This window comes from Rissa tridactyla, chromosome 1, assembly GCF_028500815.1.
Source record: "Rissa tridactyla isolate bRisTri1 chromosome 1, bRisTri1.patW.cur.20221130, whole genome shotgun sequence".
NCBI classification, from domain to species: Eukaryota; Metazoa; Chordata; class Aves; order Charadriiformes; family Laridae; genus Rissa; species Rissa tridactyla.
In genome coordinates, this window is record NC_071466.1 from 37,004,424 (window position 1) to 37,026,202 (window position 21,779).

The 21,779-nt window shown below is 48.0% G+C and overlaps 1 protein-coding gene across 1 annotated transcript; it reads right to left on the reverse strand.

The window, feature by feature from the left end:
• Nucleotides 1-1,712: 1,712 nt before the first annotated feature.
• Nucleotides 1,713-15,385, reverse strand: CNMD (chondromodulin). The gene is made up of 7 exons (XM_054191191.1): nt 15,295-15,385; nt 14,436-14,573; nt 11,866-12,006; nt 9,181-9,294; nt 5,868-6,021; nt 4,324-4,526; nt 1,713-1,928 (listed from the first exon to the last, which is right to left on the reverse strand). Exons 1-7 carry the CDS (start codon nt 15,364-15,366, stop codon nt 1,713-1,715), a joined length of 1,038 nt encoding a protein of 345 aa, XP_054047166.1. The 5' UTR covers nt 15,367-15,385.
• Between the last annotated feature and the right edge of the window lie 6,394 nt (nt 15,386-21,779).

The window sequence follows — 21,779 nt, forward strand, 5'->3', positions numbered from 1 at the left end:
AACCAAACAAAAGGAAACCTGACTTTTCTAAGCATATGAATTATGTACTTCTAAAACAACAAAATGATCAAGGTCATTTTCATTTTGAAAAGCAGAAACTCAAATTTAACAGGCCTTGAAATCCCACTTTAAGAAGTTTTTAATTTAAATATTTCAAAGCAAGTCTGTTCTTCAGATTAGGGGAAGGTGAAGCTTATATTAAAAAAAAAAAAAAACAACTACAATAGAGCAAAATACTGAATTCTATTCTCATCTTATTCTCATTTAACACTTTGCTTTTTAGATATGCAGTTTAGCATTCCACATGAGGTTGTCTTTATTTTCTTTAAGCCACGATTATGTCAAATTAATTCCTCTTTTCTGTGTGTCACGCAGTGTTAATAACATTACTGGGCTTGCAACACCTCAAGAGCTGTTTAGTCACAAAAATGAATGCTCCAGAAACTGAACTTAAGAAAAATTGGACCATTGTGTGTTTAAAGCCTGTGTAGATGGCTCCATAAACTCAGTGGTAGAGTTCAAGACGTACAGTATGGATGAAGGCAGTGCAGTACCTCTGTCTTTGTTTTTCAAGACTAGAAATCCTAAGTCATTCCATCTTTGTGAGTGTTTCAGCTTAGTACCTTCCTTCGAGATTTAATATGTAATAGGATCAATCCCAGTAATTGCAGAGTTTTGCAAGTAAGCAAAAAGGGTGAGGTTATAAACCTTTTTTCTTTTTTTTTTTTTTTTTTTTTTTTTCTCCTTACTGGTAAGCAGTTTCTCTTGCAGGGAACGGAGGTTAGCTTCAGCAAAGCTAAAGGAGCTAGCATGAATGGCTGCTATCCATGTGGAATAAAGAGGGGTTGTAATCTTGTGTCAAAAGTGTCTAGTTCAAGGATTTATAAATACAGTGGCTGTTGTAGATTCTGAAGGGTCTTGAGACTCTTTGGTCTGCAACTGCATGTAAATACTTTTGCCGTAGTAGCTGGATAGCAGATACTTGTTAGACACTACAGTGGTATCATGGATACAAGATTCTTGATGGAGAGGTTTCTTTGATGTTGGGATGTGCGAAGGGTTTTGATTCTGCGGCCACGCACATTCCCTTCCGCAGCCCCTTTTCCTGCCATTTGTTTCCGATTTAGCACAATATGCGCTTTCCCGTGTCCCCTGGAGCAGCTTTGTGGGAAAGGTATGCTGTAATTGGTTTATAACCATTCATAATGACCTGGCAACTCGGTATGAATAGCAACGGGGAGCAACTTAACTTGTGATTTATTTAAGTAAGCTACATGGATGAAAGGTACTCCCAAGTGTACAAGTTGAGCTAGTTGCCTAATTGGACGTAAATTTTCACATCTAGCTTGGAAAGAGAGGGTTTTGTTTCGAAAGGCTGAATTTGGATTTATGAGCAAGCTTCTGGACTGCTAAACCAGTTTGTGAGCAAAGTTTAATACTGTCTTTTTTGGGGATGTCTTAGTTTTTTGAATTCAGTAAGTGCTCGTATACCCTTATCGCTTGTAAAGCTAATGGAATGTTAACTGCAAATTTTTATTTATGGTTAGAATATCTGACTTTGCTTTTGGTGCAGTAACGCACACTTTGATTTATTTATTTATTTATTTATTTTTTAAAACCCAGGATTGGTACTGCTGCTTTGGTTGTAGTCTTTTACCAGTTTGTCGTCGTTGCATTCCTGCTTCTTTTGCCAAGGATCCGGATGCTTTTTCTCACACGACACCCATGATGCGAGCAACCCACCAGCTGCAGGGCATGATGATTCGGCAGGCGGTACGGCAGCCTTGGTAGTTGTAAGGCCATGGGTAGTAGCCCATGAGAGGCTCGCAAATTCGCTGGCACTGCGTGTAACTTCGTCTGCATTCGATGCAGCACACGCCCAGGTGATCCAGCATGGGGTCAAAAGCCATCCCTTCACCTTCCAGTTGCTGAAATGGAAAATACTCAACGTCATCCCGCTGCTCTCATTCTCACAGAATGTAGAACCCTACAAAGGATAAAAACTGAAATCTTGGTCCTGTCAAAGTTAACAGAACTCCTACTAACTGACCCGTGCATCTTGCTTTATTTTTTTTTTCTCTTTTGTCTTGCTCTGTTTGGTGGAAGTGTGGAATTGGTGCAGTCACCCATGTAAAATGGAAAGAAACAACAGGGAGCTCTTACTTCATTATTTTTCTTCTACAGTCCTTGCAAAAGATCCAGAACCAGTAAACTCCCAATAAATACTAGCGATGGAAAAGATTTCAAGACCGTTGTCTGGGTCTTTTATGTAGATGACAATGTCTGAAGTGTGTGCTGTGTTTTTAATGTTTTGTTTTAATTTTTGTATTTTAATGCTTTATACAGCATTCCCAGGAAATAATTCAGGAAGCTAGTACACTGAAGTTTTCTGAATATTTCTCCCTTGTCTTCAGTCTGCTTTTTTTTTTTCCTCTTGGCTACACTTAGGTGCATTGTGGACAGTGAGAGTTCTGCCTGTTCTGTATCTGACAGTAAGGAGTTATGTGGAGCAAGACATGCATAAAATATGTAAAAAAAATATGTAAAGGCAGGCTTTTGCTACTGCCCTTCAAAATTCCTTTCTTCCTTTCTGGGAGAAAAAGTAACCTGGATATTCTGCTTTTTGAAACTCATTTGTTCTTTTCCCATTGGTGTTATTTCAAGAAAAGCAGCAGCAAAGAACAAATTGAAGAGTAACACTTAGCTTTTTACCTGAGCATTTTTCATTCAGAAAACTTAGCAGCACACCGAAAAGGTGAGGCACAGAAAGGGGGTGCCATGTCTTGTCTGGGCTTGTACGGGACACTAGTGACAGCTCGGTGTCGTTCGGGCCCCTAGCTGTGAGAGCAGGGAGGGTGTCATTTCCTTGGGCAGGATCCATCATCCTTGAATTCAGATATCAGCAGTGTGACCTTCTACACCTGTGCTCATTGTCCAGACTCTACTCATAGCAGGTGATGAGAAATGGTTCTAGGGAGGATTCGTTTCATCCTACGGGAAAGGCCTACAGTGTAATTAGTGGTCCTTTTGAATTGAACGAGTCTCCCTCTAAAGAAAGCTTGGATATAGGCATCTATGGAAGAACTGCTAGTGAAGGTGAATCCTGCCCTGCAGGCTGAGGGAAGTCTGGTGACCGTGTCTGATGAGACGTTCTCCGTTCGGCCCGGGGTCCCTCTGGCTGGAAGAAGGGACCCGCGGCAGTTGTTCTGCCGCTGCCCTCCAGAGACAGGGCAGCTTGAACCCCATGGGACATGGTCCCGTTAGTAGCTGTGAGAAGTTAACATTCCAGAGCCGCTGCTGTTTTACTGACCTCGTGAGAGAGTCGATTTAGATCCACTTTATTTGGAGTGATTAATTTAAGTTTAATTAAGGGATGTCAACTCGGCAGAACGCTGTCACAGTATAATGATCTCCTGCTGTTGCATAAATGTCAAGTCAGAGCTGGGACTTACTTCCAAAGCAGGAGGCATTTATCTTGTGACAGTGTTGTATTAAAATGACTTGCTCCTGCTGCACCAAATGGTGGGTGTAAATTGTCTGGCGCTGGTGCAGTAGACTGGAAGGTGCCTACCGTACAGTCAGGTCTCCTGCGGCGCGACAAAGGTGTTGGGGCTCAGCGTGGCGGCTCCTGTGCTCTTTCTGTGGGCTGCTTCGTCTCAAAGTGCGAGAATAAACTTTGAGATTCTCATCCTCCACCCACTGTTGGTGCCTCTGAACGGGTTCTCTTCTGTGAATTGCTTGCTAGACTTAGGACTGTTTACTCTCATAGAGTAGGGGCTGAGAAAACAGATTTATTTGGCCTAACCCTAATCTCTTTGCAACCAGGCACTACTACTGCTTTCCTCTGTAGTAGTCACTTCTGTTACTAATTTCTGTTTGAGGGCAAACTATGTTTCTACCTACTGGACTCTTTCTTTACACTGTCAGTACATGATGGGGATCAGCTGTCTGATCAAGAGCAGCTTTGGTTTGTTTTCAGATGGTTGCCGTCCTGGTTGGAACCTTGCTAGTGCTGCTTCCATGTGGATCGGAACCCTGAAAAGCCACTTGGCACCAATTGCCGTAATCTTGGCACTTCAAGCACTTGTCCTTGTTTCAGACTGAAGTCTAATGAAAACTATGTTGAGGGAGAGAGAAGAGGACTGGGGGAAGACTTTTTTTTAAACTTCTTGGAAGGTGTTTTACAAGTCTCTACTTTCGGAGAAAAGCTGAACAGCCAAAGACTGTGCAGATTAGACAGACAAACAAAACCCACCATCACCAGTATTTACCTGTCTACAACAGTCTTGGGCTCTGAAAGAAGATTACAGTGCAAATACTTACATTATATGGGTTGTCCGGATTAAGCGTTTCATCGGTTTCTTGTCCCATTGGCCTGGTCTCGTTAGATTGGTGATGGAGCTCTCGAGTCAGCTGCGTGGTGGGCGATCTGGTGTTTACTTCTTCAGTAGCAGCTCCCAAGTCTTCTGTATCAAAGTTTGATTCTGATTGGCGTTTGTTTCTCTTCATTTCTCTCCTTGGGCTATCTGAAGAAATAATCACAGGAGGATAATCTTCAGTGTGTCCTTGTATTTATCCACACACTAAGGTTTTTGTGATTTTTTTTTTTTTTTAAAATATTTTTAAAAAAGGGGGAGGGGGGCAGAGGGAGAGACAAAACTGTGGTGGCAAACTTGATGAGCATCTCCATGGGAGCTGCTTGCCTCCCTGTGTTGTATCTGCAGACAGTGTCAGTCCAAAGGGGTGTGAGATGGCCTTCCCCCCCCGCCGCTTTTTCCTCCCCTGTAGACAAAACGGGTGTGAGGAGATTTGGTTGGGTTTGGGGTTTTTTTTTTTGAGCCACCCTGTGGTCACTGATGTTAACTCGGCAGCAGCTGCCAGCACTAGCAAGACCGGTCATGTGCATCTCATTTTTTTTAAAGTGCTTTTGTGACAGACTGGTGCCCTGCTCGCAAGGGCAGCTGGTGAAACTAGTGGAAACAGCTTCTGGACAGCTTTGATACTGCTCTTTGTTGCCCAGTGGGATATGCAGGGTCGTGAGAAAAGTGGAAAATATTGGCAGTTTGGATCCACAGGTGCTCGAAAATGTGGTGGGATTTTTTTCTTTTCTTTTTTTTCCTCTTTTCCCCACCCCCCCCCCCCCCTCTTTGAGCGTCCAGTATTAACTGGGCCAAGGAGGAGTTAAATCTTTTCAAGCCTTCTCTTCTCCTCCCAGGCCTGGAAGTTACCTGAAGAAGTTGCTGCCTCCCTGGTGACCCCTGAACACCTTTTGCTAAGCTTGGCTGTGGGTGATGGGAGAACTTCAGTCCTGGGACTGCCACCAGGACCTCATAAACTTCATTTGCCGGTTGCCTACCTAAAGCATCTTGTCCCTCTACTCCAGTGAAATCCTCTGGAGAAGCTGGGTAGAGAACAGGACAGGCTATGGTCCCAGATCAGGAGCTTGATATTCCCCAATTCTTGTCCAGGTATAGTGTTCCTGATACCTGTAGGTACCTGATATCCTGCTGTCAGCTGCCTAAACGTTTTGGGGGCTAGTTTAAGCCTTGTTTAAGCTAGTGTAAGTCTTGTCCTTCTGTAGGAGGAGGCTGACCTCTCTGGAACGGTTTCATCTCATAGTAAGCCACCCACATGGGCTATATAAATTGTCTCAGGAAATACAAATATGGAAAACATCTAGGAAGCATGGATAAACTCCAAACCTGCAGTCTTGGCACCAGCCCGCAAGGGCTTGGGAAGACAGGCTGGGCAAAGGAGGAAAGGATCCTGGTGTTCCAGATGTGCAAGTCTCGGTGGCAAACCTGATTTGGGGGAGGTATTTAGATGAAGGGAGGGATAACATACTTTTCAAATAAAAGAAGCGTTACCTTTGGGATACGTTGGTCGCAGCCAGAAAATTGGAAGATCCCCGCAAAGCTCTAAAATTTTGGGGCTTAGGAAACTGTTATGCTTGATAGGCTCGTCTGCAGCCACCCAGATAAGGGAGTTTTCGTCAAATCTCACAGGCATGATTTCATCTTCCTGCAAATAGAAGAGCATAAATCCTTTGCTAGCTCAGTGAACAGTCAGGTGCCTGCTTGCTGCTAATTCTTGAGCATCAAACTGAATAATCACCTGCTGCAGCTAATACTGAGCATCCTTGTATTTCATGAATGTGAATGGGTTGTACCGAGCCAAAGCCCGAGTAACGGTTGCCACCACTGCAATGAACGGCAAAACTACTGTCAGCTTTGCTAGGGCTAAAATTTCACCCGTCTCTCTCTTGGAAGGCTTTTGCCCCCTGTGCAAGGACTAGGCGTTGGAGATCTTTCAGCCCAAAGCACCAGATTTTTCAGGTGGTAGAAACTGTGAAGATTTACCACCTTCAGCAGAGCAGCAATGAAATACACCAGCTAAAATCAAGACCCTAATCTTTCATCATGCCCCGTTCTCATTTGATGTACTCTCAAGAGTTAACTGTATTTACAATAGGGGGGAAATAAAAAAATAAAAAAAAATCTCATTCAAAAGCTTTGGAGAGGATTATACCTTGAGAACTGCTCCAGCTTCCAGTTTTAAGGCAACATGATCGGTCTGATTAAAGGTCTCGTTTGGTGAAAGCAATTCAATTGACCAAAAGCTTGAAGTGCGAGTTAAAGGAGCCTGCCTTTTTGAAGTGTACCCTGCAGGTTTTTGGTTCATATCTTCAAAGTAATGTAGGAAAATGCCAGTGATTGATTCTTTAAAGTTGTTAGTTCAAAGTATTACTTTACATAAAATGTGTAAGTATTTTATAGCAACAGTGAAATATTAAAAGAAAACCAACTTGTGAATCATGAAAACCAGTATGATTTCAAAGTTAAAATTCTAAATTGCTTCCATAAAAGTCATCAAAACTTGTTATATAACTGACTAGATCAATTTATTCCGTCGCGTTGCTGTTCCTTTAATGTGTTTATTGATTTCTTTTGTAGGTCTCAAGTCATTTAAGTTCTCAATCCAATCTGTCTAGTGAGAAGTGCTCTTTATTTATATTCTCCCACTTAAGCTTTTATCAGCATCAGAAATATCTGAATCTAATTTTCAGAAATAAAAATATCCTTTGTTTCTGTTTGAGATGATCCTGACTTGTGAGCCGGCGGAGTTTGGGTATCTATAAAAGCTTATTTTGATCAACCATTTTTTTATAGGCAGTGTTGGTTATGATGCATGTTGTAAGAATACGTACTTTCTCCTAAATACAGAGAGGGGACTTGCTCTAGAAAAATAAATACTACTTGGCCGTTCCCGTTGTGCATCTAAACTGGAAAGTTGAGCAACAGGGAAAGGTTAATATCCCAATGGTAGCACTGAGTCGGCGGCTTGGTTTGGCCTCCGTGCGTACGATTTGTTGCAGCGGTTGTGTAGGTGATGCATCTTTGGAGAAGATGCAGAGAAAACAGGACAAGGAAATAAGTATACTGTAGCCAGGTGGAAGATTAGAAATAACTTTTTGACTATTTTAGGACAACGTCTTCAGGACTGTGACTTTATTCTTACGAAAAGATGAAAAATTGAAACCTTGACTGTAGGCAATAGTGCTAATGAAGTCAAGAAGCCCAGCCTGCCTTTAAAATAAGGCAAGGCGGGAAAGATCTGGGTCCTTGCCTGGGATTTGGGCAAGATCTCTTCCCCATCATGGGGAAAACCTCACCAACTTCAGGGGCCTTTTAGCATTGCTGGTGCCTTGCTGACTGGATTTAGGCACGCCTTTTTTCTATTCATTTTAAAGTAGATGTTTAGTAATCACGGCAGCATTGCAGGCAGGTGCAGCCTTAACAGTGCCGCTCTGCCAATTAATTGTATCTGCTCTTATTTTCTCTGGATCAGAGCAAACCCAGGGAAAGGGGTTGCGGAACTCCTGTGATCTCCTGCCGGTGGCTGAGCCCCTGCCAGTGCCCAGGCTCAGCTGTACTGAAGGCACCGGAGCCACTCCTGTCTGAGCGATGGGTTTGGGGGTCTGAGCTCTGGGAAACTCAGGCATTGCGCACCTAAAGCCATGGGCATTTTTACAAATGTGAGGTAAGGAGAGGTTTTGACAGTATCTGGGTGAGAACTGCAGCTTTTGTGGTGGTTGCGATGCAGATTCCATGAAACTTAGTTAACACGATGTCCTAGAATGAAGCCTGATGCCATTTAAGAAGGCAAATTCTTGAATTTTTTAGCTCTTATTTCTTATGAGTTAGCTAAATTTTTGCAATAATGTTTTCCACAGTTCCCCCTTATTGACTATCTCAGAGGACTTGAGCAATGGAGTCCCTGCTTCTGCTCAAGAGTGTTGATAGAAATCTTCTGGGATCTACCACTATCCCTCTTTGCATTGACTAAAGCAGTTGCTTCCTCCACGCTCTCCCTTCCAGCCTTGTGTGCAGCCTGATCTCAGCCAGATACGCTTGTCATTGAGGTCTCCTGTGGATCTGCTAGATGCTGGTCCATGGCTTCCCCCACGCCCCAGCCTGCAGACTCCCACCATGCCCCTGGATGCAGCATAATAAGTGCATCTCTGTCACCAGTCTTGCTTTTCTTCCCTTTCAGGGACCCCTTGCAATCAGTCAATGAACCCTCAACACTCCACTGATGACTGCTCATTGCAGGGGGTTGGACTAGATGGCTTTGCAGGTTCCTTCTAACCCAAGCCATTCTATGGTTCTATGACTTTGAAAAGCTGAGGGACTTGGGTCTTTTTAGTCTGGAAAAAAGAAGACTCGGGGGGATCTTATCAACGCTTACAAATACTTAAAGGGTGGGTGTCAGGAGGATGGGGCCAGGCTCTTTTCAGTGGTGCCCAGTGACAGGACAAGAGGTAATGGGCACAAACGTAAGCATTGGAAGTTCCACCTAAACATGAGGAGGAACTTCTTGACTTTGAGGGTGGCAGAGCACTGGAACAGGCTGCCCAGAGAGGTGGTGGAGTCTCCATCTCTGGAGACATTCCAGACCCGCCTGGACACGTTCCTGTGCAACCTGCTCTAGGTGCCCCTGCTCTGGCAGGGGGGTTGGACTAGATGATCTCCAGAGGTCCCTTCCAACCCCTGCCATTCCGCGATTCTGTGACTTCTTCAGTGGTTTTCATATGTCATTTTTGTTTGTATTCAAATACCCCTTTAAGTCCCTCTCCATACAAAGATTTGTTTTTAAAAAATAAGTTAAATTACCCCTTACCAGCTCGGATGAGAGGCTCGCTTTAGTCATAGCATCAACTTCGGGGACGTGAGCTTTCGGCTGAGCTTTGATGTAACACTTTTCTCCTTCAGCAAAACGGATTCCAGTTATGCCCTGGAAAAGCAGAAGGCAGGGGGTTGTGCGCAGCCCTCCAGCTCCCCACCGCCCCCAAGAAAGTGCTCGAGCTCAGCTGAAATTCCCACTGAATTTTTAGTCTGAAGGTTAAATCTTACTTAAAACCAGCTGCAATAAAATGCTCTTCCCTCTTCATTTTAGCTTTACAGTTTTGGTCAAATGGGTCTAGAAGTTTTCACTCCATCATTTCTGAAGGATGGGGGTGTTTTATATAAGTGCCTCCATGCCAGCTGTAGGCTACTCAAAGTAGCTCTGTTAAGGAATTAGTTGACACGATTTGAACCGTAACTTAGCACCCAACGTAGGCAGCTTCGAAATTGTGTTAGCTGGCAGTGCGATACCCTTGTGACACAGACTGAACAAAAATATGGGGGCAGCTCGGTCCAATTTATACACATAAGTGGCTGTGACAGCGAGGGGAAGCTCGTGACGGGGAATTTGGTGCAGAAATCTGTGTGTGGGACTTCCTTCATCTGGCCTAGGAGGGTGAAAGGCAGTTGTCTAAACCATGGATGTCTAGTTTAAAGCAAGAGAAGGGTATCTCAGCAGCTCCAGAGGGCTGCAGGTCTCCTGTAGGTCCGGGGTTGTATCTGCCAGCCTTATGCCAGCACTTGGGCAGGGGAACCTCGTCTGTAGTTTCCATGTTTCTGCTGTAGGTTTTGGGGTACCTGTAAAAGAGCTCTCCTTTATGTTATGAATTCAGATGCTTTCTTGGAGATGGCAAGGTTTGCATGTTTCTCATAGGGTTGCATAAGCTCCATTCGACCACCTAAATATAAATACCTAGTGCCATTTGAGATATGCTGGTTTTCTGCCTGGCCTCTAGCTGCCGGGCCAGGGAGGCATGGGTGTCATCACAGCCTCTCTCATCTGCCTTGTATGGGCATCGTAGGTACTGTAGGCATCTAGTGGGGCTTCAGATGGACAGTACTGAGGCGCCTGAGTCTCCTCCCGTGCACCTGCAAGTCCTGTACAGTTGGACAGACGCCCATCGAAACAAAACGACTGATTGTGAAGCGGCGAGAGAGGGGATGGCTATGCAGGGATGAGCGCACAGGGGAATGAGACTTCGTGGTGCACCAAGCGTGCTAGGAGCATCCTAATATTGCCAAATCCAAGTCTTCGCCCAGCGTGCAATTGTTGGAGCGGTGCCAGTCAATCTGGAGCTGCTAATGTAAATGCTTGGCCGTTGGAAGCGCATCTCTTCCATTTCTTTCTCCTTGATGTGCATTTTTGGCGCAAAGCCCAACTGGCAGCATCCTTTTGCCCTGGCTGAGCCTGTCCCCGGCCAGCTGTAATTGCACAATCCCTGGGAGGTGCCTTTTCCTGGTCGGTGTTGGGAGCTGATTTCTGACCGGGTTGTGACAGACGGTGGCTTACTAGAGGCACACGTGGAGGACATCAGTTGTGCTTTTGTGCAGATGTGGAATGGTGAAGGCAAATGAGAAGACCTCGTTGTGGGTGCTGTTATTCAGCTGCTAATAATGTTGCTATGGTGATGTTAACGAGAGTTTCACAAAGGCTGGACTGCAGCTGTCAGGATAAGTCGGGGTCCTGGGTCTCCTGGAGTGGATTTGTTTGTACTCCCGAGAAACCAAGGAGCTGAATTTCCTCACCGTTCTGGATTCAGCAAGTGGGAACTGGCTGCTCCAGAAGCCCTGGGCAAGTCTTCCTGACAGCACCACCTCTATTTTAGGTGTTGCTTGGACTTACAGAGGACTTAACTCTGAAGCTAAGTAGAGCGTTTCACCCCTGAGAACATCAATCGCAGGATCGGGGCCCTATAAATAGGTTTCTGCAAGATCACCTAGATGTGCCTTTGGTAGATCAAAGGTGGTGCAGCTCGGTGAACTGCTCCGCTGAGGTTCGGCATCTGTTAGCCCAGGCTCTGTGCTGAGCTGCCGCAGCCAACCCCCTGGGCTACCCCAGTGTGTTTGCTGTCAGCCCAAGTGGCCCAGCACTGTGCGTTTGGTGCACGGATGCTTAAGCTGTGCTAAATGCCTCCATCCTCTCCCCTGGGGATGAACTCAGGCCAAGCTGTGGAGATGCTGCCCGAGTCCAGCACTGTATAGTCATCTCTCCTGGCATCTACTCGACTTACAGTGTTCACCCTGTGCTCCTAAAATGGTGATGTTTTGGGGAGGGGGAGGTGGTTTTTTTGGTTCAAATCACATGAAATCACGCAGGGACTGTGTCACAGCCTCCGGGAACGTTTTTCTAGCAAGACCCCAAGGGCACATGTTGCAGCTGTGTTCAGTGGCTTGAAAAGGAAAAGTGTTACGCGGAGCCAAACCCGGTGCAGCCTAATCCATACTGCTTCCCGGAGTGGGACCTGGCACGACCTGTCCCCAAAAGGCACTTAGACTTTGTTTTGGAGGAAATGGCCTGCCTTGTAAAGGTAAGCTGGGAGAGTGTGAGTGGTTGTGGTTCCAGCCAGCTGGGGGCTGGAACCTGAGACCCGCTGGGGCAGTGAAGTCCGGGCAGGGCAGGGTATCCTTAGAGTCCAGCGCTGGAGCATGTTACATGAAGGGCAAGTGTGGTGGTACTTACAATCTGAAAATCATGAACTTCAACAGCCTCTTCACTCCCGCTTCCCGTTTTGAATGTCTCTAAGTTGTTTCCAGCATCTATTTCCATCGATCCATCTTGTACTTTTCCGTTAATGCTCATTGTATAGTGAACATTGTACACCTGGAATCGATAAAAGAGCAGTAGCACATGTCAGCAATTGCCTATTGCCTTCCTCCTACACCAGGCAATGGGTCAATCTGACTGTTACAATCCTATTCTGCTCCTAACTTCTATTTCCGTAGGCATTTGATAACCCTCCAGCAGCCACCGCCACCCCACTGCAACACTTGATCGTTGGGGCAGGCCAGCAGTGGAGCAGGTTGCCCAGGGAGGTTGTGCAGTCTCCATCCTTGGAAGCCTTCAAGGCCTGACTGGATAAAGCCCTGAGCAACCATCTCTGACCCCACAGCCGTCCCTGCTCTGAGCAGCAGGTAGGACTAGAGACCTCCTGAGGTCCTTCCTCCAGGGGCCACTTGCAGTTTTACTTCAAAAACAATGTGGGGCGAATCCACATCCAGGCTCACTCTGACTTAAAAACCTTCTCCAAGGCCATATTTTAGAAGTCGCTTCTTATGCTGGCGTGATTCCCAAGGGGAGAGCAGGAGTGAGCATCCTGCACTGAAGGAGGCCAACCCCTATTTATCTCTTGCAATGTTCTGCTGAGGTGCAGGAAAATGGGTTCCTCTTGAATATGAACATGCTTCCTAGCTTGTAATGGACGTGAACTTTGTTTAAATTGGATGTGAAGTTGTATAGACTCCTATTTTCCTTGTCAGCGAATTTGCTCTTATCCTGTTTTCAATGAGGGAAGCTGCAGTGTGGTTTGTATTTGCTGGAGAACCACAATCTGGAGGGGTTTTGCGATTCTCTTGTGCAGCTCTGCTAAAAGTGCTGCCCAAGCAGTTTACTTTTGGTCTTAAAAAAAGCCTTGCAGCATTTTAATGAAGAATTTACACTGACAGCTAGAGACAAATTTCTTCTTCTCTCACCTTCGCTCAGGAAAATCTTAAGGTGCTAAAGATTTATGGTTCCTCAGCTATACAGATTCAGTCCCGTATTCTCGGCTGTCTAGGACTCTTGTTGAACATGGTCCATAAAACCGGACCAGTGTACAAGGTGTCCCCTGCCAGGGGCTGAGCTAGAGTTGAGATTTTGTTACCCTCATCCGTTATAGGAGAATTTAAAGATTTAAAATAAAAATAGTAACAATAAAAATACCTTAATTTTTTTATGAATGACCCTAAATATAATTTCTACAGTTGCTTCCTAAACATTTGCACGGCAAGCGTAGCTTTCTGACTTTGAAGGCAGCTTGGAAAAATAACTCTAAGCTTTCCCCATGTCTTCACCTGGAGATCAGCTTTGAAGCTTAGTGACAGCTATGGATGTGACACATTTTGCAAAGCAGAATTTAGACAACGGGAGCCATAAAAAACGGGAAACTTTGTCCTGTACTCTGACACTCGCTCAGAGCTGAATATGCTGTACCTGCTCCCTGCCTCCCTCCCCATTCGGCTCCCCTTCCCTTTTCAAAAGCCAAGAGAAGCAGATGGCTCTTATGGCACGTCCCAGAGGTCAGCGATGTGTCCTGTCTTTTTGGTGTAAAAACTTGTACTTTCTGATTATGTGAATTATCCCCCTGTGCGTGGGTGTATCTCGCAGGGGGAACCTCTGCTCTGGCTGCTGGGATTCGCACAAGGCTCTCCTTGATGGGTTCTGGCGCGGGGCTGGAGGCGGTACAAAGCTTCTTCCAAAGTAAATTCAAAGATACTAATTGCACGTAGGGAGCAAGTTCCATTCACGTACGCACCATCATGTTTCAAATATGTTTTAAACAAAATCTTATGTAAACAGAAAGGAAAGCTATTATTTAATCACATTCTAGTGCTCTTAAACTGATCAGCAGCTTCTCGGATTTGTTCTTTGCATACAGGGTTTTCCCTGTACCCCAGAAAAACGTAAATAAGAAAACTTATCATGACTTCAAAAATTGCTGCACAGCTGCTAACCATAAAAGTCTATGTGTATGCACAGTCATACAAACCACCAGGGTGAAATAATGGTGCCTATTAATGGGTTAAATATAGCATTACATATTTGAGGGTCCAGGTATGATCTGGACCAAGAATGCAGATGATGTGAAAAAGGAATTTTCCCCTTTCAATGCTTTTTTTGTCCTGGGAGCTGGAGTTTGTCCAGGATGTGAATCCCCGGGGACTTGTTGGGGTTTGAGCTTGCTGAGGGTTTGCGAGCAGAAATCAATGTGGCATCTGTGCTCTCAAAGTTACGTTTCATGTTCGTTAATAAATGTGCTTCCACGAGGCTCCATCCAAACAGCCAGTAAAGATAATGATTATAGGGTTTTTTGGGGGGTGGATTTCTTGGGTTTTTTTTTTTAAGCATGGAGAAAATAAAGATCTGCTTAAAGACCTCTTTATCGACCTCTCAAGAAAAGTTTCCAGCCTGTTCCTCTTCCATAAAACCAGCTGAAAACCTCCCCGCACCCTGTCTCCATGCGAGGATGCGCTTCCAGGCTCTCTCGCCCTCACCTGCCGCTCGGTGGCTTTCCAGAAGTAGAAGGCGCCGATGGCCCCGGCCAGCAGCAGGAGGGCTCCGGCGATCAGCACGGCGGCCCCCGCCTTCAGCAGCCGCCCCGGCCCCGGGGGCGCCGCCGCCGCCGCGTACGCCTGGGGAGAGCGCGGTGATGGCTGCGGGGCAGGGACCCCCCCCGGCCCGGCAGGGACCCCCGCCCTGGGACCCCCCCTTCGGTCCCCGGCCGAGCGGAAGGCGGCGTCCCGTCCTGACCCCCCGGGTTCTCCGCATCCCGGTCCTGACCCCACCCGACCCGTTCGGTCCCGATGCGACCCGTCCTGATGCGACCCGACATGACCCGTTCGGTTCTGATCCGGCCCGACCCAACCCACCCTGATCCGACCCGTCCCGTCCCGTCCCGATGCGATCCGACCCGACCTCCTCGATCCCGGCCCGACCCATCCCATCCCGATCCGCTCGGTCCGGTCCCGACCCATCCCGTCCCTACCCATCCCGCCCCCGTCCTGACCCGTCACATCCTATCCCGACCCATCCCATCCCGATCCGACCTGCTCTGTCCCGTCCCGTCCCGTCTCGACCCGTCCTGACCCATCTCATCCTATCCCGACCTGCTGGGTCCCGTCCCGTCCCGTCCCGTCCCGTCCCGACACATCCCGGCCCGTCTTGACCCATCCCATCCCATCCCATCCCATCCCATCCCATCCCATCTCTTCCTGTCCTGAGCCATCTCATCCTATCCCAACCCTTCCGACCCCGACCCGCTCGGTCCCGTCCCGCCCCGTCCCGTCCCATTCCGACCCGACCCGACCCGCTGGGTCCCATCCCGCCCCTCCGGTGCCGCCGGGCAGCACTCACGGGGGGCAGACACTGCTCCACATCGTCGGGCCCCGCTCGGGCGATGGGCACCTTCTCGGAGCCCTCCGCCATGGCTGCCGCGGCAGGGAGAGCTACCCCGGCCTCCGCCGCCGCCCCGATCCCGGCCCCGGCCCCGGCCCCAGCCCCGGCCCCGACGGGGGGACAGCACCGCCCCGGCCCGCCCCGGCCCCGGCCCCGGCCCCGGCTGGGAGGGGGGGTCAGCACCGCCCCCCTCCCCCCTCCCCGGGCACAATGAGCCCCTTGAGCCGCCCAGCAGCTCCCCGAGGTTTCGACCCCCCCGTCCCAGCCCGTCCCCAACCACCATCACCCCCGGGGCTTGTCTCCAGCTTTGGAGATGGGCGAGTCAGGGGGGTGTAGGGGATACCCCCCCACCCCACATGCCATTGAGGAGAGGAGAGGTACCCCGGCAGGCAGGCGGCCGTCGTAAAAAGCAGCTTTTTAAAACAGAAAGAGGGCTTTAAGTGCTTTTTTACATTTGCCGCGGGAATTCGCAGGCGCTGGAGCTCTCAAGCTGCTGCTGGGTGCCTGGCGCAAGCGAAAAGCCCTGCCTCCGGCTGAGACCCACAGGATCAGCAGGGGCAAAGCGTGGGGGAGCGGGGGAATTTCATCTTTTCATTGAAAAAGGTCATGGATACCCTGCGACGACCTCTAAAGCAGACACTTCCCTGGGATTTGTTCCGTTTCCTGTCACTCGTGACGCTCAGTTGGGTGGGTTTTTTTGAGCATCTATAGTAGGATCACAGGGAATTTGGGTTGCAAGGGTTGTTCATCCGCACCTATTTGCTCGTTCTAATACGGTACACGAGAAGCTTTTAAGAGCTACAACTGGCAGTGTGCGTCTGTCCGTGTGTCTGTCCGCATATCTGTTTCCGTCATGCACCGCATGGACGTCCTGCCTGGACATACATGCACATGGATGTGTCGGTGTGTGCACTCTCCGACGTTGGAGAATAAACCAGTGCTGGAACCCTTTGGGGCTGACATTGTCAAACACGGAGCAGATCGTCCTTCATAAGGCTGGACGCAGAGAAAAAAAAGATCAACTGCAAAAAGAGCGTGGAGGAGAGATGTCTGGGTTGAGCCTTGCCCTGCTTGCTCAGCGGCCCAGCTCCAGTTACCCAGGCAGGACACGGCACTGGAGGCAGGGAGGGCATTGGTGAGGTCCCCTCTCAGTCTTCTGTTCTCCGGGCTAAACAGACCCAGGTCTCTCAGCCTTTCCTCAAAAGTGAGGTGCTCCAGTCCCTTGATCATCTTTGTAGCCCTCCGCTGGACTCTCTCCAGCAGTTCCCTGTCCTTCTTGAACCAGGGGGCCCAGAACTGGACACAGGACTCCAGATGTGGCCTCAGCAGGGCAGAGTAGAGGGGAAGGATGACCCCTCACCAGGGCAGAGTAGAGGGGGAGGATGATCTCCCTCGACCTTCTGGCCACGTTCTTTCTAATGCACCCCAGGAGACCATTGGCCTTCTTGGCCACAAAGGCACATTGCTGCCTCATGGTCAACTGGTTGTCCACCAGGACTCCCAGGTCCTTCTCTGCAGAGCTGCTTTCCAGCAGGCCAGCCCCTAACCTCTACTGGGGAGACCCTGCCACGTGGGGCCCCATCTCACGCTGGAGCAGTGCCTACACCAACCAGCTCTGCCATAGCAATTGTTTTTTTTCATGGTATACGTCTCCGTTTGTATTTCTCTTCCCCTCTCTTCTCCATTTCGCTTGTCTGGCAGGTCTTGCTCAGTTGTAGCACACTACTGATGTGTGTCCCCCATCTTAGAACTTCTGGAATCTTGACAGCAGAGGCTGGGCAATGGCCCCATCCCACCGCGGCTCATCCCAGCTCTGCGTGTCCCCAAGAGGCAGGTTTGGCCCCTCCGGTTGATTTCCCACACTTGCCTCTCCTCTGTGCCCCATTCCATAACTGCAGAAGTCTTTGCTGTTTCTCATGTCTAAATCACCTCGCTCAGGGGAGCAGCAGCTTAAAAACCATCATCAAACGGAATCATGGAATCACGGAATCTTCAGAGTTGGAAGGGACCTCTAGAGATCATCTAGTCCAACTCCCCTGCTAGAGCAGGATTGCCTAAAGCACATCCCTCAGGGCTGCATCCAGGCGGGTCTTGAAAATCTCCAGAGAAGGGGACTCCACAACCTCCCTGGGCAGCCTGTTCCAGTGCTCTGCCACCCTCACTGTAAAGAAGTTTTTCCGTGTATTTGAACGGAACTTCCTATGTTCTAGCTTGTGCCCATTGCCCCTTGTCCTGTCACTGGGAACCACTGAAAAGAGCCTGGCTCCGTCCTCCTTAAACCCACCCTTTAGGTACTTGTAAACATTAATCAGGTCCCCCCTCAACCTTCTCTTCTCCAGGCTAAAGAGTCCCAGCTCTTTCAGCCTTTCCTCATAAGGGAGGTGCTCCAGTCCCACAATCATCTTGGTTGCCCTTCGCTGGACTCGCTCCAGTAGTTCCCTGTCCCTCTTGAACTGGGGAGCCCAGAACTGGACACAGTACTCCAGTTGTGGCCTCACCAGTGCAGAGTAGAGGGGGAGAATGACCTCCCTCGACCTACTGGCCACAGTCTTCCCTATGCAGCCCAGGATGCCATTGGCCTTCTTGGCGACAAGGGCACACTGCTGGCTCATGGATAATTTGCTGTCTACCAGGACCCCCAGGTCCTTCTCCTCAGAGCTGCTTCCCAGCATGTCCGCCCCTAACCTATACTGGTGTTTGGCATTCTTCCTTCCCAGGTGCAGGACCCTACACTTGCTTTTGTTGAACCTCATTTGGTTCTTCTCTGCCCAGCTCTCCAGCCTGTCCAGGTCACGCTGGATGGCAATGCAAAAGTGGAGACAACTCAGTCCCCGCTGATCGCCTTGCATCCATGTGTTTGGGGACCGAATCCCAGAGACACTCTCCTCGTTTTCCTTCCCTTCAACCCAAATTCAGCCTTCCTGTCGATTGCTGTCGTTAACGATCAGACCTTAAACAAAAATTTAGCGGGCATAGTTGCCGCTGAAAATAAATACAATCACAGCTCATTAAATCAAAAACGAAGCCTACTGTGCAACTTCCTAAACTAGGGCATATTCTAGCCCGCTCTGGAATGACATACTGTTGTAGGTTGGGGCTAGTAATAAGATTATGATCCTCTTCATTAGCAAGTATTTTGTTACACCAAAAATCTCGTGAATGGATATGTCTATCTTGGCAAAATGTGAGAATCCCAGCCTTTGATCTCAAACCTCCATTTAGCATCGCTGCTTTAAAAAGACAGATTTATTTTAAGGTCCCTGTGCTCCTCTCCCGTGGGAAAACGTGCCAGGGAGGGAGCGCTTGCCTGGGGAAGAGCTGCTGCTTGCTGGGGTTTGGCTCGTTTGAAGCTGCTTCCCTGCGACTGAGGTGGGGGAACAGCTGTCCCCCCATCCTGGTACCCAACTGAGCACCCGACGGCTCCTTGCCCGGGATGCCAACGGAAGGATGGAGGGACACTATGCCATTTTGGCCAGCAAAATTGTGGCTGGGGACATGGCGTGGAGGGGGAGCGTTAGCAGAGACGCTATCGGTGCAAGAACAAATAGGTGTAATTAATACATCTGTGCTGGGTGTTTGCAGAGGTATCTTCACTCCAGGTGCCGCGAGGGCAGCGTGTGGTGAAGAGCAGTACCACCCCATGGAAGGTGAAGGATGGGGTTGGAGGGCTCACCCCGCCCTGGCAGCAGTGCCAGCCACGAGCCGATCCGCAGGGATGGGCGCCCGGCTGCCGGTCCTCCGTGTGCTGGGGCGTGAGACGGGTCCTGCTGGCCTGGGGAGATGTGGGTGGGAGAAGTGGTCCTTCGGGAGGGAGCCGTTCTGCCCAAACCCTGGGATAGAAGCTGTGCAGCTCTGCCTTCACAAGCCAAGGTGCAAACCCCCCAAATAATCCTCCAAACATATTTTTCTTATGCTGGGAACAATCCCAGATTTTCTTTTCTTTTCTTTTTTTTTTTTTTTTTTTCCTCCCCAAACTCAGAGCATCGCTGCCTCTTCTTTTGTTCCACGGGCAGAGGAAGAGCAGCATGAAATTTCAAGCAGAGAGAAGAGAAAAAAAATGTTCCCGTTACACGATTTGCAGCTTACCACCTCTCATTAACCCCCGTGTTCACGCTTTGCCTTTTGTGGGGGGATGTATCTGTTTTCCTTGGAGGGTGCAGGGAGCGCATCTTTTGCCGTTTGATTGATTAGGGGCCAAGAGAGAAAAAATGGGGTTGTTTTTTTTTTTAGACAGATGCAAATCCGAACAAACAGCCCAGCATTCAGCAGCTCCAGACGCTCGCCCAAAGACGAGTGGAACAGCCAGTGTTTGCAGGGCTTAGGACACAAAAAAAACGTGACTTGCCTTTCACCGGCTGAATTCTTCATTTGCAAGAAAGATGACGATGATAGCAGTGTCTGAGCTCAGCCTCCTCTCTAAATAACATGTGTGTGCTCAGCTGGATTAAGCCAACTTCTGAGACTGGAAATCATAATAACAGTCTTTTTACAGGACAGCCTTTCTGGTCGTCTAATACTATTATCCTCCGGGCTGAAAAGCATTCCAGAGTACTTGGAGTGCTACGATGAATGTGAGGTTGCTTAGCCGATAGTACCAGCTTGTCTCAAGGAAGCACATTTTCTCATTATTTTCCAGTTTAAAGAAGAAGTTTAGAAGGGGAAGTGGAAATATTAAAAATGGGAAGGATTTGGTGATGCTGTGCGCCTTTCCGAAAGACTCTTGTGGTGCCTTATGCGTTTTATCTTCATTTTCTAAGTGGCCCAAATAGCTATTTGAACTCCGCAATAGACTGAACAGAAATTCGTGAGGGAAACTGAGACCAGGCACCCGACTGACTGCTCTGCTTTTCCATGGTTTTACACCACCATAGCCTGGTGGTGATTCAGGTCCCACTTACTTGATGTCTCTTCAAAATAGCCAAGGTCCTTTGGGGAAAAATTCCTACAGAAAAAGAAAATTTTGGCTTTGGTATTTGACCCGTGACAGCCTGAGGATTTTGAGAAACTCTCAGAATTCTTGCTGGCAGTGAGATCAAAGGATGAAAAACCATCTATGTATGTCATCTCCACAGCTCTTGTCTCTGCGGTGGCCTTGGACTGTTGTGGTGTCCCTGGGATGCTGGTTTTTCCTCCTCTCCCTCCCTGCCCCATGCGCAGGGTGTGCTGACACCGTCCTCCCTCCTTTGACTGGCAACACATGAAATTTCAAACCCCAAAACCATTGTTTTTCCTGGTAGGCCGTGAAATTCTCCCTGGAAAGCCCTGCAACGTCCCTTGCTTTGATGCTACTCTCCGGAGAAGATGGACATCCCCGTTTGGGGTCCATCCCCAGCAGGATGGCACGGTGCAGCTGAGTGACCCCGCTTGAAGGGATGGCCCAAAACGTGCTCAGTGCAGGACCTCGCTTATCCCGAATCCTTCCTCTTCTCCCCGGTGGTCGGGTGAGGACATATGGCCCATCACGGTTTGCTCTTCCTCACCCCAGGGCGCTAAAGGCTGATTTGTTTTTCCCCAGGGCTGAATCCCATCTATCCATATGTCTTCATCTTATTCTTCCTAATTTAGCTAGTGGCTGTGCCTTCTGTTTTCCTTGAATTAAAGAAATAAAATAAAATAACTAGCCGTCACCACGTGCTTTCATTCCTACCTCTAGCGATGTGGTCTCTTTTGTAGCTATTCTGTGTAAATTGCTCATAGGCTACTTTCTTAACCTCCAACCACAGCTTTGTGCTTTGGAGGTAGTTATTATCTTAAACAACTTGGTAGCATCAATCTGTTTCTTTCCCAGAGGCTTCTTTACCCTCTGATGAGAAATCTGCTAAGTTTCTTTTTTGCTTTGTAGCGAAGGCCGAGCCTGTTTTTTTTTTTTTTCTTTCCTCATCTGAAGGCACCCATGAATCAACTATATTTCTCTTTTTCAATCTATGCACCATTCTTCTAATAATTTCATGACCCAACTTTAGAGAATATTTCCAATGAGATTGTCCTGGAGGTGCCTGCAGCAGCCGAAAGTTTTTCACAAATACCGTCTCCTGAAATGTTTATTTTACTCACCCGTCTGACAACACTTTAAACACTTTTTTATTTTTTTTAACCTTCATTACCTTTGCAAGATGTTTGTGCAGGTTGATTCCAGCGAGTTTAATCCTTATTCACCCGTGCTCTGTTCTTTCCTTTAGCCTCTTACATCAGGCTTTTTTGATCCAATCTATAATACTTCTCCCCCTGGATTCAGATCTGTGCTTTAAAAAAAAAAGGATTCTTCCAAAAAAACCTCCCTCACATTGGATTTAAGAAACTAAACCTGGGAGAGTAAAAGGACCACTAAATAACCATGTCTTCTGCTAAATTTTAGTACTGTGTTGATTTTTTTTTTTGTCACTTCACATCCCTTTTCCTGAGGTTGCTGGTCCTCAGAAATGACTATGGAGACTACGACATTT

Excerpts from the sequence above, each read along its gene's own strand:
- CNMD (XM_054191191.1), bottom strand. The coding sequence starts at position 15,366 with ATGGCGGAGGGCTCCGAGAAGGTGCCCATCGCCCGAGCGGGGCCCGAC. Across the intron at positions 9,295-11,865 it reads AAGTTCATGATTTTCAGATT|GGCATAACTGGAATCCGTTT; the intron begins GTAAGTACCACC and ends CTGCTTTTCCAG. Across the intron at positions 4,527-5,867 it reads GCGACCAACGTATCCCAAAG|ATAGCCCAAGGAGAGAAATG; the intron begins GTAACGCTTCTT and ends TTATTTCTTCAG.